The 16,539-nt window shown below is 42.5% G+C and overlaps 1 protein-coding gene across 1 annotated transcript in view; it reads left to right on the forward strand.

Moving 5' to 3' along the window:
* The first annotated feature begins 297 nt into the window (after nt 1-297).
* The window catches only part of VAX2 (ventral anterior homeobox 2), a 56,626-nt gene continuing 40,384 nt past the window's right edge, over nt 298-16,539 (forward strand). The window contains exon 1 of the mRNA XM_083186533.1: nt 298-1,401. Within this exon, the coding sequence (XP_083042659.1) occupies nt 1,146-1,401 (256 nt within the window). The 5' untranslated portion in view covers nt 298-1,145. The remainder of the gene's footprint in view (nt 1,402-16,539) is intronic.

Genomic DNA, 16,539 nt, shown 5'->3' on the forward strand with positions numbered 1-16,539 from the left:
CAAAGCTCTATGGATTTATTGGTAACAAACATTTCAGGCGCTGTTGCCAAACCATTTGTGTTTGTCGCTCGTCGTGCATTGATAAGACGAAGATATATCACACCTTGAGATGTATTTTCCTCTCCCCCTTTCTTCTATGTATATTCAAGTGCCGTCCACTAAATAGAGTCTTTGTTTACCAATCAATTGCAGGCATTTGACGAGCAGGAAATTACGCTGTGCTAAGCACTCAATTTAAAAATGCCTCCTACCTACCTCCTTTCTCAACAGAAGCATTTATGTAGCTGTGATCCCAAAAGTATTTCCTTAGCTTATCTGGAGGAGCAGGGAAAGGAGGGAGAGGAGGAGAATCCAACATATAGACAAGCTCTGCTAATCCGGCATCCACTCCTCCTTGTTTCCTCCCCCCCCCTTTCCCTTTGCCCATCCCTCTATTCCCTCCTTCATCCCCTACAAAATATATATATATATTTTTTTTAAGTAGTATTGATCTTTTACCAACGCAATCATATTTCAAAGTCCAACCTGTCAGGCAAAATGTTAAGGAGGATGGTGGTGGTGAATGAGACGAGCTGTTGGGGACATTGAGCGTGGACCGGCCCGTGGAATGCTACCTCCCCTTAATATATTTGGATTTACAGACTGCAGAAGTTTATGAAGGAAAAGAACATTTGGACTGTAAGATTCTGAACTCTTAAAAAAAAAAAAAAGTGGCAACTTGCATTGCCTTCACTCATTCATTTGTAATTCTTTCCTACTTGGCTGGATAGAAAAAGACAGAAGAAAGAAGAGACAGAATCACCACCTTTCTAGAAATTAAGTATTTAAATATCTCATTAAGACTCTTTGCAGTACATGTTATATGCCTGTGGTCGGTTTGCCTATTCCGCTGCTTGAAGATTCAGGTCCAGGAGCAAGTTGACGCGGGTCGTTATAAGAGAAAACGGCGTTGCCGAGGGGACCCTGCATTTGTGTACAGTGGTAACCATGCCGAAACCTTATGTGGAATACTTGTACGGAATCTCTGATGTCTTACATGCATTCGGTTGCTGACTTCTGCCTGTGTGAATTGTGCTTTTTTTTTTGCTTTCTGAAAGTGTTGTTGGCGGGAGGGGGCATCTAAGGGGTTAGGGGAGGTTCGCCTGATGTTTGATCAGGCTACTAGTATGGGCGATGGAGTGTCCGAGGAGAGAAGCCCTCTGTGTGGCAAATCAGCTACATCATGTACAGAGCGACTCAGAGACAAGGGAACCAGGACAGATCTGGAGTGTTCCCTACGAAGCCATAGTATAAAGGACATTCCTGTGACCTCCACCTCCAGCCCGGGATCGTCCAAAGAGGAAGGTCAAGACAATCAGTCCGCAGGAGAAGCTGATTACTGTCGACGGATCCTGGTCAGAGGTAAGGCTTTAACAAGCGAAAGAGGGGGGGGGCGTACGAAGGGAATGGGATGGAAGAGGAGAGATGAATGGAGGCATCGGAGAGATGGGTGAGCAAGATAACACAAACCTTATCCCTCCGTCTATACGTAGGGGACCCTGGCTGTTTTTCTGTCTCATGCACCAATCACTTTAATTAAAAAGCCAATAGAAATATGTTGTAAAGAAGTGCAGCATCGTAGCTGCAGGTGCATCTCCGCCTGTCACAGTGATCATGTGGAAGTTACGTGATTATGATAATGATAGAAATGTTTCACAGTTCCCCCAGTGTCCGCACCATGGTTGGAGATCTCGTTTTTTGTTTTAGCTCCCCCCCAATTACAAACTCTTTAATTGAGAGCTATCGTTGACTCCCAGCTCAGCACAATGCCCGTTAGTGTTTCCGTGTCGCATCCATTCCTTCCGACGTCAATAGAGATACGTATGGCTGCGGACGTGCTTATAGGAAGCATGAAATATGTATAAAGTTCCATCTAATGAGGCCAGTTTTCTCTTCCTCTCAACAGACGGGAAGGACGGCTGCATTCCTCTATATATATGTCCCTCCAGTTATGTCACCGCATGTAGGATATGTATCGTGCACCACTAGCTGACTGAAACGCACACTGCGTAGCTTTGCCAAGGATGCACAGGCAAGGAATAATGTGGATATATATAGAAACAGCTCCCCTAAGTCCCTTAATGCAGTCGTCACGGAGCTGCCATCTGTATATATATCTATACATAGATTATTTTTTTCTGTAACGTTTCACAGTTTCAATTTTTTTCTATCAGCTTTACGTGTTTTTTGTTTTCTTTTTTTTTATGTAGAAATTCGTAACTTTATTGTTCAACCATTTTGAGTACAAAACAGGACGAGGCCTTGTGCTGGGCAACTCGGTCTCACGAGTAACTGTACACAAACTAGTGACTGGGCTCTTTGCTCCTGCCGTGCTCTGTTGCAATAAACTCAGCACCTTCTGTGAAATCAATAACACTTATTCAGACTAAAGGGTGATTTGTGCAGTCGGGAAAATGCAAAACAAACTCTTTTTATTTTGTACGTTTCCTTGGAATGTGAACAGGATGTGTTGCAAGACATGTTTCGATACTTCTAAATTCATGTTATGATACACAAAGGCATGCCCGTTCTGTAGCTGATGGGTAACATTAGATATGACAGAGACACTATATGGGTAAAAAACCCACTTCTGTTACCATATACTATCGCTCCCGCTATTGAAATATTAGTAGAATGGTTATATCCGTTATTGTCATGTTATTCTGTTTTTGGTGACTGTGGTTTGTCTCGCTGTGTGAAATATATTAAGCATTGGTGATAATTAGTCAACACACACAGAAAGCACAGACAGATATAACTGTATAAAGTTTGCAGTGTTGACTCTGGGGATAGTTAGCTGCCACGAGACACGGTGTTTGCAGTTTATGTGGAGCAGAAAAAAAGTTTATTATTTTAGTTTATTATTTTTTTTTTAAAAAGTTTGAAATATACATCACTCACCTACAAATTATATCTGCCTAATATTACACATTCATTGTTTTTTTATTGTTGTTTTTTAATCGTAAAAGTCTAATGCGTCAAGACTATACAAACACACAATTACACATAATAGATAGATTAATAGATAGATTTGTGTGTGTTTATGCACGGAAAACACGTTAAAACATGCCACATGCAAGATCAGTGTGTATATTTCGCACATAAACAGTATACTGTATATACAGTATGTTTATCTTTAGAAGTATATATTTAAATATAAGATGTGGATATTTGAATGTATAACGGTTTACTCTAAGTGTGCTTCTATATATGTACGCAATAATATCACAAGCAAAAGACTTAAAAAAAAAATTTGAAATAAAAAATAGATGTAGTAACAGAATAAAATTCAATCGCATCCCCAATTAATTCGGACTGTGTAATATACACATGCTGGACATTTAATATATATATATATATATATATATATATATATACACATTTTAAAACAAACAGTATATATGTATATATAAAAACACAAACACATTTACAATACACAGGGATAGATAGATAGACGCATACACACATTAATCTTAGAGAAGTGGGTTTACATTATTGCTAAAATTGCACAGAAGTGATGATAGATCCCCCATCATTAACGGGGCATATGACGGAAGGCAAGGCGTGCAGGGCCCAGTTGTTAGTCCTAGTATCATCAGTCTACAGTAAGTTTAGATTGACAGGTATAATGTACCGGTAGGTGGGTTCTCTCCGTACTGTAAACAAACAGATTGCTTTGGGAAGTGTGTAATTTCAGGAACAATCACTGCTAGAACACCATAGAAGGACCCAGGGCTCTTGTAGTGTGTGGGGGGGGGGAGGTTTGTGCAAACACTTATTTTAGTAATAGTAAAGGAAGGATAAACAGACTGCGAGCAGCACTGGTAATGATCGTGGCTGATCAGAGGGGGGTGGCTTACGAATGATCTGGTGGGGCAGGACTGGGTAGGGCTGTGTGTATACTGTTGGTGAGGTATTTATACTGATTGGTATAAGTTAGTAGTGGGTAGCAGCCATATTATGGTGGCCTGGTACCTACTATGTTGTGCCTTTATTACCACGCAGGCATACTATAGAGCATATCGGTCTGTCCATCTGTCCTACATACCCTGCCGTGTCACCCTGTGTCCACTAGTGTCTACTCAGCGCTGTGTGATAACGTGTACAGGATACTGCCTACATCATGCAAACGAATGCAAAGCCTTTTATTTTATTAAAAATAATTATTCGTTGAAAACCCCCCATTGTTGTTAACCTGTTCTAGATTGGGTATATAAATGGGTATGTATATAAATGGGCGACTTAAGCACAGGCCCCATGGTACGGGCTACATCACTAACCGCCCGTCACTGCTTTATAACGAGACGCTGTAATTAGGTAGTACCAAGTGACCTGAATGTTGGAATGACGCTACTTGATTCATTCCGCTATACTGAAAATAATACGCCCTTGCACGACATGGCGGCCTCACATGATAACAGAAGATGATTAGAAAAGAAGATGTCCGTGCGTTATCTGCAATATGGTAGACAAAACAATAGGGTGATGTCCATATATTATGTTTTTTCTTTCTACGCCAAAATAATTATCATGATATACTAATGCCACAAATGGTTGATAAAAAGGCTCTTGTGTCTTGTCCCTGCTGCAATAACAAACTAAAAATTGGGCTCAACTCTATACAAATACTATACAACTAGATTGCATATAATCAACATATAATCAACTATTTGTGTGCATATAGTGAATAATTGCACATTTAGAATGTGCAATTTCTAAACTTACAAAATTTAATTTTGAAAAACATTTTATCCCTAGGGGGGAAAAAAATGCCCTTTAAGCTACACCCAAAAAGGTCACTGACATCCACCATTTTGCTACACGATTCTCCACTTTTTAACAAAATGGTGGACTTAGCTTACTCAACCACTCTCCATGCCATGAGGAAATCGCAATAATCGCCTTTGCAAATGATTCACCACTCACTAAGATTACCATTTTTATTGGTGAATTTATAAAACAAAATGAAAACAAAAAGGGACACGTGTTATTTTTACTTTCTTCTCCTCTATAAACAGCTTCAAGCATTGAACCCCATAAAAATGTAGCCAGTTTTATCCTAAAATCATAGGAAATTATTCTGAAAAAGGTGGATTTTAACACCCGCAATAACGTGTAAAAAAATAAAAATAAATCTCTATCGGCATGTACAGAGAGAATGTTGAATTAATTTGAAAATTTAAGTAACCTTATAAAAAAATTGAAAAAAACAAACAAACATTTTGTGAGTTTTTTAGACTGTTAACAAATATTATTTGTTACCTATTTTGGGCTGGAATTTAAAAAAATTCATTATTTGGAAAAAAAAAACACCCAAAATAAAAATATTTGAAAAACACCCCAAATTAATTTTTTGTGGGAAAAAAAAACGTAAAATGAAAATATTTAAAAAACAAAATATTTTATTTCAGATAAGCCTAAATTTCTATATGCGGAACATGATTCTGATGTCATAATGTGCGGACAGATATTACACTATTTTTAAAAAATATATATTTTATCCGTTCGCTTACAGAATTAATCTAACAAGGAATGTAACAATAATTTCGTAACAGCAGATGTGTAACTCAATTAAATAATGCGTTTATCTTTTTTATTTATTTTTTATTTTAAAACATAGAAATATCCTTTTTTACTTGGCTTCAGAACATTCCATTAACAGGATGACTTTGCTGTTTATGTGCAATAGAATAGGCTGCTGTTTGCATTGAATATAACATGAAATATTTTTGCTGTTGTTATTGCGTGTAACATCGGCCCTGACTAGACACGTTTCACAGCCTTCTGCTATATCAGTATCGATAAACATTTAAATCGTTACACTTGTTCCGCTGGGGGAATCATACAGTCTGCATTACAGCGATTAATGGGGTACTGTACAGGCATCTAGCAGGTATGTCAGTGCCCTGGGCGCATTAAGGGTGGCAGATTTTATCTATTGTGCACAATATATTGTATAAAGCAATTTTTATTCTAGTTTAACGGTATAAAATTACCTGCTTTATATTATTACACAGCCTATACTGTGTGTGAGCAGGGGGTATGCGTGCGTGAGGAATGGTTAAAAGATATATGTGGGTGTGAGTATATATATATATATATATATATATATATATATACATACATACTGTACATAAAGGTCAGAATTATGCCCAGAACACAGCTGCTATATTTGGCTATGCTTTAAGCATAATAAACACAGTGGTGTTTCTCTAGAAATGTGTGTGTGTGTGTGTGTATATATATATATATATATACACACATGCACGCATACATACTTATATATGTATATAAATAAATAGAGAGAGATATAAACCACTTGCTCCCTTTTTTTATCATTTCGGTAACTTTAACCCTATTTGATCCTTAGGTCTTTCAGGATATCTATATCCATATATATAGACACACATGCACGCACACACAAATATAGCCTCACCTAACCCCTTCCCTGATAACCTACCTATGTCTGCGTATATATATATATATATATATATATATAAATGTCCAGAAGGCTAAGCACATCCACAGCAAGTGTCATAGGAGCCCGGTGGCAGCTGTAGACTGTTGCCAGTCTTCGGCAGCGTGAGTGTATATATATATATACATATATTTATGTATGTATGTTTATATCCTCAGCTAACACCTTCCCTGATACCCTACCTACATATATTAGTTTATTTATGTATGTACGTACTATATGTATATATAATTTTAACACACTGATGCTGATTTAAGAAAATTGTGTTGGAGTGCCTTCTTCCTGGATTGAGATATAGATATATACTGTATGTATGTATGTATATATATATATATATATATATATATATATATATATATATCTATCCTCAGCTAACCCCTTTGCTGATTAGTTCCCGGCTACTGCAGCAATGATAATAGAATCCGTTAAATTATTTTGCGGATGCTTTGCCCGGCCAATCAGTGTGTGTAGGCTACAGATAATAACTTAGATAACCCAGAGGAGATCTTGCAGCTGAAGATGACGTTTCGTGCATTAGTGGCATCAGATGGATAGTGCCCGCCCACAGCACACGGTTCCCAGGCGCTGGCTGCTGCTGTGCCTGACACAGATTCCACACCGGGGGGGCTTCCAGAGAAACATTTCTTCCTCTTGGTTACATACACCAGGGCAAGAGGCTTTTCCACCCTCGCAGGAAACTCTGCTGCTGCCTTAGATACATTTTCAAAAACTCCGGCAACAAAAACAAATGGCAAAAAATTACACTTTTAATTGTGATTTTCATAAGCACCCATTGACCAAACTAGCCACGAAAACATAACACACGGCTTTCAATGTGACAGTAAAAATTGTCACTGATATGGTGGCGGGGAGCGGCACAGAAGAATTGGTCAATGTATTGTTATCGAAGAACATTTTTGAATTGTATAAACCACATATACACAAGCACCATAATATCAGTGAACTCATTATTATAATAATTAAGGAGGTCCTTAACAGAAATCATGAAAATAATACAAAGGTTTTCCTATACAGAGAATACAGATATGTACATAAAACAGAGGGTTAGATTTGTGGGGAATGCAGAAACCATTGAACACGATACAGCGGTGAGGCAGCCATTTTGGATTATAAACACTGCGGATTATTTATCCTGCCCACAGAGGTACCAAGCAAGACGGCCATCTTGAACGCACTACATAGGTTATACTGTTACTAAGCAATACACGGAAGACATACAAGGGTAAAATAAAAAATGACTAGCAAGAAAACCACTGAATCAGTTGTTCTCATGGAAGTACCAGGCCAGGCCGCCATCTGTGGTGTACTATCTGGGTTGCAGTGGCCAGTGGACGATATAGGCAGCACCCAGAAGGGAATGGGAGAGTGAGGGTAATACGATGGGGATGGTAGCATAATACAGTAGTATAGAGAGATATGTATATTTTAGCTGAAGGCTGTGGAAACACATTCAGAAGGATATGATTTAATATGAAGTGTGACTATTAAATAATGAGACTGATGCTATCCTTTATGTTTCATAATATTAAGTATATTTTTTACTCTGTTACTATGTGCTCCTCTTCTGCGTCCACACGCCGCAGCATTCTTATTTTCCACTAGTTAATGCCGTGCTTTAGCTCATTATCTGTCTGCTGTCTCAGCAGCTCTGTCATTTTCTACCTTACCTCAGTAACTGATGCAAAACAGGTTCTCTTGAGTACAGAAGTCATACGTTGCTAGGTCAGGTGAGTATGGAAGGTGTTCTAGCACTGCAATCTGTTTTTTGGCCAAAACTGCATCACAGATAGAGCTGTGTGGGTTGGTGCGTTGTCCTGATGGAGGATGAAATCATTTTTTTACAACTCTGGCCTCTTTCTACTAATTCTTTCCTGCAAAGTTAATAGCACTTTTTTGTAGTAAAATTGAGTCAATGTTGTGCTCAGTCTGCCATCAAAGAAAGCAATTAACATGAATTTGCTGTGACATCCTTTCTTCATTCTTGGTGATGACAGAAGATCCATGCTTTATCCCCGGTAATAACGTTATCTCATAGTTGCCTACCCTCCTGCATTCTGCAGGAGACTCCCTGAAATAGCAACATTCTCCCTCTCTCCCTCATTACTCTAGCAATCTCCCTAATTTCACCTAGCCCATATTACACTGTTACATTTTTTTGGGGAAAAATAATAAGAGAGAGATACATTTACATTGAATCAACAGCACCATTTCCCAGCACTTTAGTATAGTATCTCTTACTAACTGCTTTGGGGATCATCTACATTCGTATATAAGTCATTTTAAAATGATTCCTCTCAGATGTAGCAGTACACACCCACGCTTCTAGGTGTCACGTTCACAATCTCTTTTCACAATCTCTCCATATATGGAACTAGACACACCCTTTGGTTGGAGCATGATACGCCCCCACAATGGGGCGCTGTGCAAAATTCTATTACCAACTATAATCTCCCTGAAACTAGTTTTCAAAAGTAGGCAAGTGTGCTTTATCTTATACATTAGAATCCACTTAAAATTGTTACATACTATTTGTACAAATTTATTTTCCACTTCTCTTCCTACTCAGCAATGCGGAGCCCTGGAACAATCTAAGAACAAACTTTTGTCATGTTAAGACCCTGATGCGAAACTTGCCCTGCCCCCCCCCCCCCTTCCACGGTTCTACTGGTATAGTGGTTAAAGAGTGGTTAAAGAGTGGTTGACCACTCTTGGTTGAACACATCTAGTTAGACGCCTAAAGACAGTCAACAGCGTCTAGATTGACAATAACAAAAGATAGACGCACGTATTAGGTTGACGGGAACGTAATCAACTGTTACTCGGTCAACACAAGTTTTTCACTTTTTTGACATAGGCAAACATGGACACCATGCAAGTGTACAGTGTCCCCTCGCATTGGATCACTACGCTTTGACTCTATGCCCACTTGGATGGAAAGATATGAACCAAGGTCGGTCTAAAGAGAAAAAAAAACATTGTGTTGACCTTGTGACTACCGGTCACGTTCCTGTTGACCGAACACTTGTGTCTATCTTCCGTTACTGTTGAGCTACACATTGTCGACTATCTTTAGGTGTCTAACTAGATGCGTTTGACCATGATTGTCAATCTCTAGATGCTGTTTATCCGTCGACCGGATATGCCCCCCCACTCCCTTATAACTCACGTAGGATGGCTTACATTTTACAAGCGCAGTCTCGTTATTTAATCGATGCACCTCGTACTTTATAAATGGACAATATCCAGATCCATCCCAGACTAAGTAAAATAATTAATTATTTTAATATACTGTATGCATATATATAGGGACAATTTCACAAATGAATGAGCTGAATGTCAGGAGATTGATGCTATTTAGACACTGGGTCCCTTTTATGAATTTGGGTATAAATACACATTTGTCTGTTATTTATGTATAATTAAGGGACCATTCACCTCCTCTTCTCCGAACTGTGCTGGTAGACTTGTAACAATGGGCCAGATTCTCTAAGCTTCAAAAGTGATAAAATGGAGAGTGATAAACAGCCAGCCAATCAGCTCCTACCTGCCATGTCACAGACTGTGTTTGAAAAATGTCAGGCAGGAGCTGATTGGCTGGCTGTTTATTACACTCCATTTTATCCCTTTTGAAGCCTAGGGTATCTGGCCCACAGTGAGGCCCTTATTCTGGTTGGTGCGGTCGAGCCGCATATGCGGCTCCGACCGCACCAGACGTATCCCCGCCCACACTACGGATCGCCACGGCCGTCCGTACACGGACGGCTGGCGATCCGCACGAAAATGGTGGAGGCGTACGCCTCCACCATGGTGGGAGCTGCCCCCTGCATTCGATGGTCGACGACCATCGAAGGCAGGTCCGCACGCCGCGGCAGCTCCCGCAAGCTGAGACCACACGGACAATCGTCCGTGTGGTAGCTTGTATGGGGGCTGAAAGCTGACATCCGCCGACGTCAGCTTTCCGCCCCCATGAGTGGCGTCATGCCCTCATTACCATGCGTACGCCCCGCGTTTGCATGGGAACGCCCATGAAACGCGGGGCGTACACATAGGGAAATGAGGGGATGAAGCCCCTCACGCCCCTATACGCCCCCTTTGCGGCGGACGAAATCCGTCTGCGGCGAAGGGGGCTGCACATGCGCAGATTGACCTCTGCGCATGTGCAGAAGAAAAACATCGGCGGTACGGCCGCACGCGGGCCGTACCGCACGAATCAAAATAAGGGCCTGAGTATGGCCCAATGTGGCAAACAGCAGAATTTTGGGAGCTTGTCTTGGAACAAATTTGGGGAGTGGGAGCACGTTTTAATGGGATAATATCACCAAGTGGTACGAAAGTATTTTTTTCCTATCTACAAATTCTGTTCCTCAGTTATTTTATAGTCATTTACGTACCCATAATCCCACTTGGCGGTACCTTTCCCATACCCGTCCCATAATCCTCTTGGCACCTTTCCTTGCTGGTACATATTCTACACAAATGTACTCCTTTATCTTCTAAATGGGTTGTGCACATACAGCTGGACCGTCTGAGGCCCTGCAAAGCATATTGGCACATCCAACAGTGCGTAAAACTGCTTGTCCACGCCATACTAGTCCGAACGGGCTGGAGGTAGTAAGATATCATCACCTCTCTGTAGAACAAAAGTATATAGCTAGCCAACAAAGCTTACAATCTAAAGGGAGTAGGGGCACCTCAAACCTGACACGAGTGATGTATAAGCTGCATGTAGTTGAGTGACAGGATGAGGCTGGTTTGCACTTAGTAATGTACTGGCATTACCAGCCGTTGCATTAGACCTTTAGATGGGAGTAGTCTGGAGAAGGAGACAGGATTTTATTTAAGTATGGTACAGTAATTATTATAGGCACCATTTATTTATATAGCGCCTCTGCATACTCTGCTGTGATTTACCGCAAAGACCTAACACCCCCCCACCTCCTGATTTCTATCAACTATTACCCTGAAGATACTGAAAAGAGTCCGTCAATGCGGAGGGAAAGGAGTATTTTGACGCTCTCGTCTCTTCCTGCTTATGAGTTGGTTTGACGGGCGCTAGTCCTAAATTACGGGTTATTTTCCTTATACTCACTAAAATGGATCAACAGAGCACTTTTCACCTATAATATTGTGTCATTTTGCAGAGGCGCGGAACAATCAGCCGCCAGACAGAAATTGCAGAGCGTTGTGGGGTTCGGGCGAGACGTTAAAAGCAATGTTCATGATTAATCTGAGAATGCAGCACAAAGTGTGTTTCTGCATGTACGCGCAATGTGTTGTGCCTTTATGTAACCGGCATTCCCAACAGGCCCTGTGGCTGGGAGCATTATATTGTTACGCATTCCATATATATAGGGCAGTGATATAAATAGTAAACGCTGCCGCTTAGATGGAGGGCCCGGCGCTGTCGCTCTTTGTAATCTTTATAGTCACTTCCTTGGTAAATTTACAAGTACTGTGGGGTTAAGCTTCTCCTCCTCATTATATGGGGGAAATTTACTAAGATGGGAGTTCTATGTAACATGGGATGTTGCTACGGGCAACCAATCAGAATCTACTTCTTATTTAGCACCTTCTAGAACAGGGCTGGGCAACACCGGATGTTAGTGAACTACACATCCCAGGATGCTTTGCATTAGCTTTGCTATGTGGCCATGCTGAAACTGATGCAAAGCATCCTGGGATGTGTAGTTCACTAACATCTGGAGGGCCGGTGTTGCCCAGCCCTGTTCTAGAAGATAAAAGATAGAGGGCCAGATTCGCTAAGCTTCAAAAGTGGTAAAATAGAGAGTGATAAACAGCCAGCCAATCAGCTCCTGCCTGACATCTTTCAAATTCAGTCTGTGACATGGCAGGCAGGAGCTGATTGGCTGTCTGTTTATCACTCTCCATTTTATCACTTTTGAAGCTTAGAGAATCTGGCACAGTATCTGATTGGTTGCCCATAGCAATATCCCCTCTGAAATGGGATGTTGTCCATAGCAACCAATCAGATACTATCTATTATCTTCTAGGAGGTGCTAAATAAAAAAGAAGTACAATCTGATTGGTTGCTATGGGCATGGGCATCATAGCAACCAACATACCACATTGCCCTACAAGTTGTGTGGTACAATAGAACTATTAACCGATAGGCAGTGACAAGGGCGACTTCATAAGGTCAACAGGCAAAAGTTTGACAGGGTCAAAAGGTCAACTGTGAAAAGGTTGACTGTGTCTAAAGTCGACAAGTATAAAAGGTCAACAAAAATGGTAGACGCGAAAAAAGTCGATAAAAGTTTTGGGGCAAAATTTCATGGTCTGTGACCACGATGAGTGCAAATGTAGGAGTAAATATAACCCTTAGAATCAGCCCCCGTATAAGGGCTAGCGGCGGAAGGGGAATTGTACAAAAAACCATGCTGCCTATGAGAGGTACACGGACACGGGATGCGGCCATTTGGTCTACAGAATGATGGTCGACAGTCATTAGGTCAACATGGTAAAACGTTGACATGGGTCTAGGTCGACATGGTTCTTGGTGTTTTTTTAGCTGACATGTACCGACAGGCGGTATTTCATGCCCTACCATCCACCAGGGCGTCGTGGGAGAATAAAATAGTGTGCCGGAGCGCAGCGAGGCACCGTGCCCGACGCATCGCGAGCGCAGCAAGCGATCGACGGGATTTGGTGCACTTGAAACTGTGTCCATGTCGCTGTGTTGACATTCGGGTAAAAAAAAACTGTGAAAACCCCATGTTGACCTTTTGACTGTCGACATAGACATTGTCGAACTAATAACCTGTCGAACTAATGACCTTTCGACCGAGAACCATGTCGACCTTTTCCAATGTCGATCTAGCCCCATGTCGACCTAATGGTGTAGACCTAATGAATGTCGACCATCATGCTGTAGACCAACCCCATGGACATATACACAGCACACAGACACAGCCACTTCCCAATCAGCCAGCCTAGCACTGCCACCTCTGCTAATGTGGGCACCGATCCTTACCTGAGACCCACACGTCTCACCCGCTGCTCCAGCCCTATCACCCTAACCACTGTCTCTTCTACTTAGTTGATAATGCAATAACCAGATAATCAGAGTGTCCGGCAGGCTAGGTGTCGGAGGGTAAGAATCTGCCATATTGTTACGAAGGGATGCAGTTCATATACCGGCGGTCAAAATACCAACAGCCACTGGCAATCATAATACCGACACGCTCAAAATGCAGAAATTCATTATGCTGACATGATCAATATGCCGACACGGTCAAAATGTTGACATTTAAAATGCTGACGTGTCAAAAATTCGACTTGAGTATTTTTGTGGGTTTTTTTCACTTTGAAACCATCGTTCTTACGTCAAACAAGTGCTAGATTATAAAAGTGCCCGAAACATGGCAAGCGCAGCGGTACACTTATACAGTGCCCATGTCAACCTATGTCGACATAGACACACACAGAAAAAAGTTGATATTTTAAATGTCGCCATTTTGAGCATGTCGGCACAATAAGTGTCTGACCATTGTATTTTGACCCATGAAGCATGGAGAGCTTATGACTGTCGACCTTCCCATTGTTGACCTAATGCTTGTTGTCGACCTTCCAGCCCTGTCGACCTTAGCTATGCCGACCTTCATAGTGTCAACCTAGCAACCGTGTGGTACGCGTATTTCTACAATGCAGCAGTCGCAGCTTTTTTTCCACACAAATTTCCATTGTGCTTTGTAAACAGACTCAGTCGCACCCAGATATACAAGTATAACAAGTCACATTAATCGGTACAGTCTCCCGATGCTTCTTAGTCACATGACGTTGTGTCTTAGCACACATTTTCGGCAAAAAGAGACACTCGCCGTTAGCAGAGTTGCACGAGACCTGGGGCCAGATGCACTAAGCTTCAAAAGTGATAAAATGGATAGTGATAAACAGCCAGCCAATCAGCTCCTGCCTGACATTTTCCAAACACAGTCTGTGAAATGACAGGAAGGAGCTGATTGGCTGGCTGTTTATCACTCTCCATTTTATCACTTTTGAAGCTTGGCCCCTGGCATGGTGAGGCTAGATGTATGAGGACACATCTGTATAGGCCAACGTTCCCAGGACATTGGAAATAACTCTGCTACCTGTACTGTATATACAATGTTATAACGCTGTAATGTCAGGTGGGAAATAACACAAATGGTATAATGATGGATGGTTAGTATCTGTGGCTGTGTATACTGTACACAAGATAAGTGCTGTACATGTGTACACTACAGGGAAAGTACTTTTACCTGAGTTTATGAAGCACAGAGGAGATGGTAAACTCTGCCAGCCTCAGGTTCCAGCGACAGGGCCCAGCAGCCCCCGGTCTCAGTGTCAGACAACGACCTCAGGTCCCAGGGTCAGGCCCTGGCTTCAGGTTATAGTATCAGACACTTGGTTCTGGGATAATGGCACAGCAATGTGTAGGTCGATCACTATTATAATGTAACGCTATGCCCACTTGGATGGTAAAGTATGAACCAAGTCGGAAGAAACAAAAAAAAACATGAAAACCGTGTGTCAACCATTTGCGTGTTGACCATGTACACTGCATGTCGACCTTCTGCCACCATTGTTAGGTGTTGACCAATAGTGCTTAACCTAGTAAGTATCGACACAGGGACCGGATACCGGTCATTACATTGTTCCACACATTACTGCAAGCGGAGTGGGGCACCCCAGGGTGCCTAGGCACACAATTTGGATAGTGTCAGATCCCAGGCTAAAGGTCCCCATACCTCTTCTGTGATTCGGTCACTCTTCATGCGGCAATAAATCGCATAAAAAGTGTCCAAATCCCATGTTGTTGGCATCAGGCCATAAACGATGCCCAGTCCCATGTGTATTGCATCGGAGCCTAAGGATTGCGCCTGCTGCTCGGAAGCTAAGTCGTCCAGCCAAGCCTCCAGACAGGCTTGGCTTGGGATCGCATAGGATACATTGTATGCAAAAAGGGCTGCACACGGTGTATCATATTCATTCCTGCCACCCGGGAGGTTCCCAGCTGCCTCACGGGGGAGCGCAGGTGTATGAGAACCATTCCAGTGTCAGACAAGGGTCTCAGGTCCCAGTGTAAGGTTACTACCTCAGGTTAGGACCTAGGTGGTTATTCTAATCTGATCACTCCCCCGCATGTTCGCACGGGGGAACGATGTTTTGCACATATGCATTTATGTGTAGATGCTGGGTGCGAACGAGCGCAGCGAACTGCAAGTTTGCCGACCCATTTGCACCCAACAGTGCGGAGGGGCGGCAGATAGACACGGGTGTGGTATGACTCACCGACAGTCGTGATCCCGACAGTCATTATCCCGACGTCGGGATCCCGACTGCCTGGCCTCAGACAGCGTGGCCAGCGCAACAAAGCCCCTTGCGGTTGGACCCCCACGAGGGAAAATAGCCACCGGCCGTCGGGAACCCGGCCGTCGGTGTTTTAACAGTCGGGATCCCGACGTCGGGTTAATGACTGTCGGGATCCCGACTGTCGGGACCCCGTCCGGCACCCGATAGACATACCCAATGCTGGGCGTTCCCAGGAAAATGAGGCAGTGATGCGGATGCCGGGGGCAGGTAGCTGACATCACTGGAAGTCAGCTGCCTGTCCTCGCACAGGGCGCAACTGAGAGTGTCTTAGTCGGCGATCATTGAATGATGTAGTCCTCACCCCCTAGGCTGTGAATGGGTGTTTATGTAAAATATCCATTCGCAGCTGTGCGGGTGAATTCACCGTTCGAAGGGGGGTGGGCGTCAATGTGGATGGCGAGTGGGCTTGAAATCAGACGCAGCATTGCAAACTTCGCAGAGCTGCTGGTGAACTAGAAAAAGGTCCCTAGAGTCATGTCCTGGCTTCAAGTCATAGTGTCAGACTCTGACCTTACTGTGGTCATAGTGTCAGACGCTGACCTTACTGTGGTCATAGTGTCAGACGCTGACCTTACTGTGTTCATTGTGTCAGATGCTGACCTTACTGTGGTCATAGTGTCAGACGCTGA

The sequence above is a fragment of the Crinia signifera genome, chromosome 1, assembly GCF_055691185.1.
Source record: "Crinia signifera chromosome 1, ASM5569118v1, whole genome shotgun sequence".
In the NCBI taxonomy this organism is placed as follows: Eukaryota; Metazoa; Chordata; class Amphibia; order Anura; family Myobatrachidae; genus Crinia; species Crinia signifera.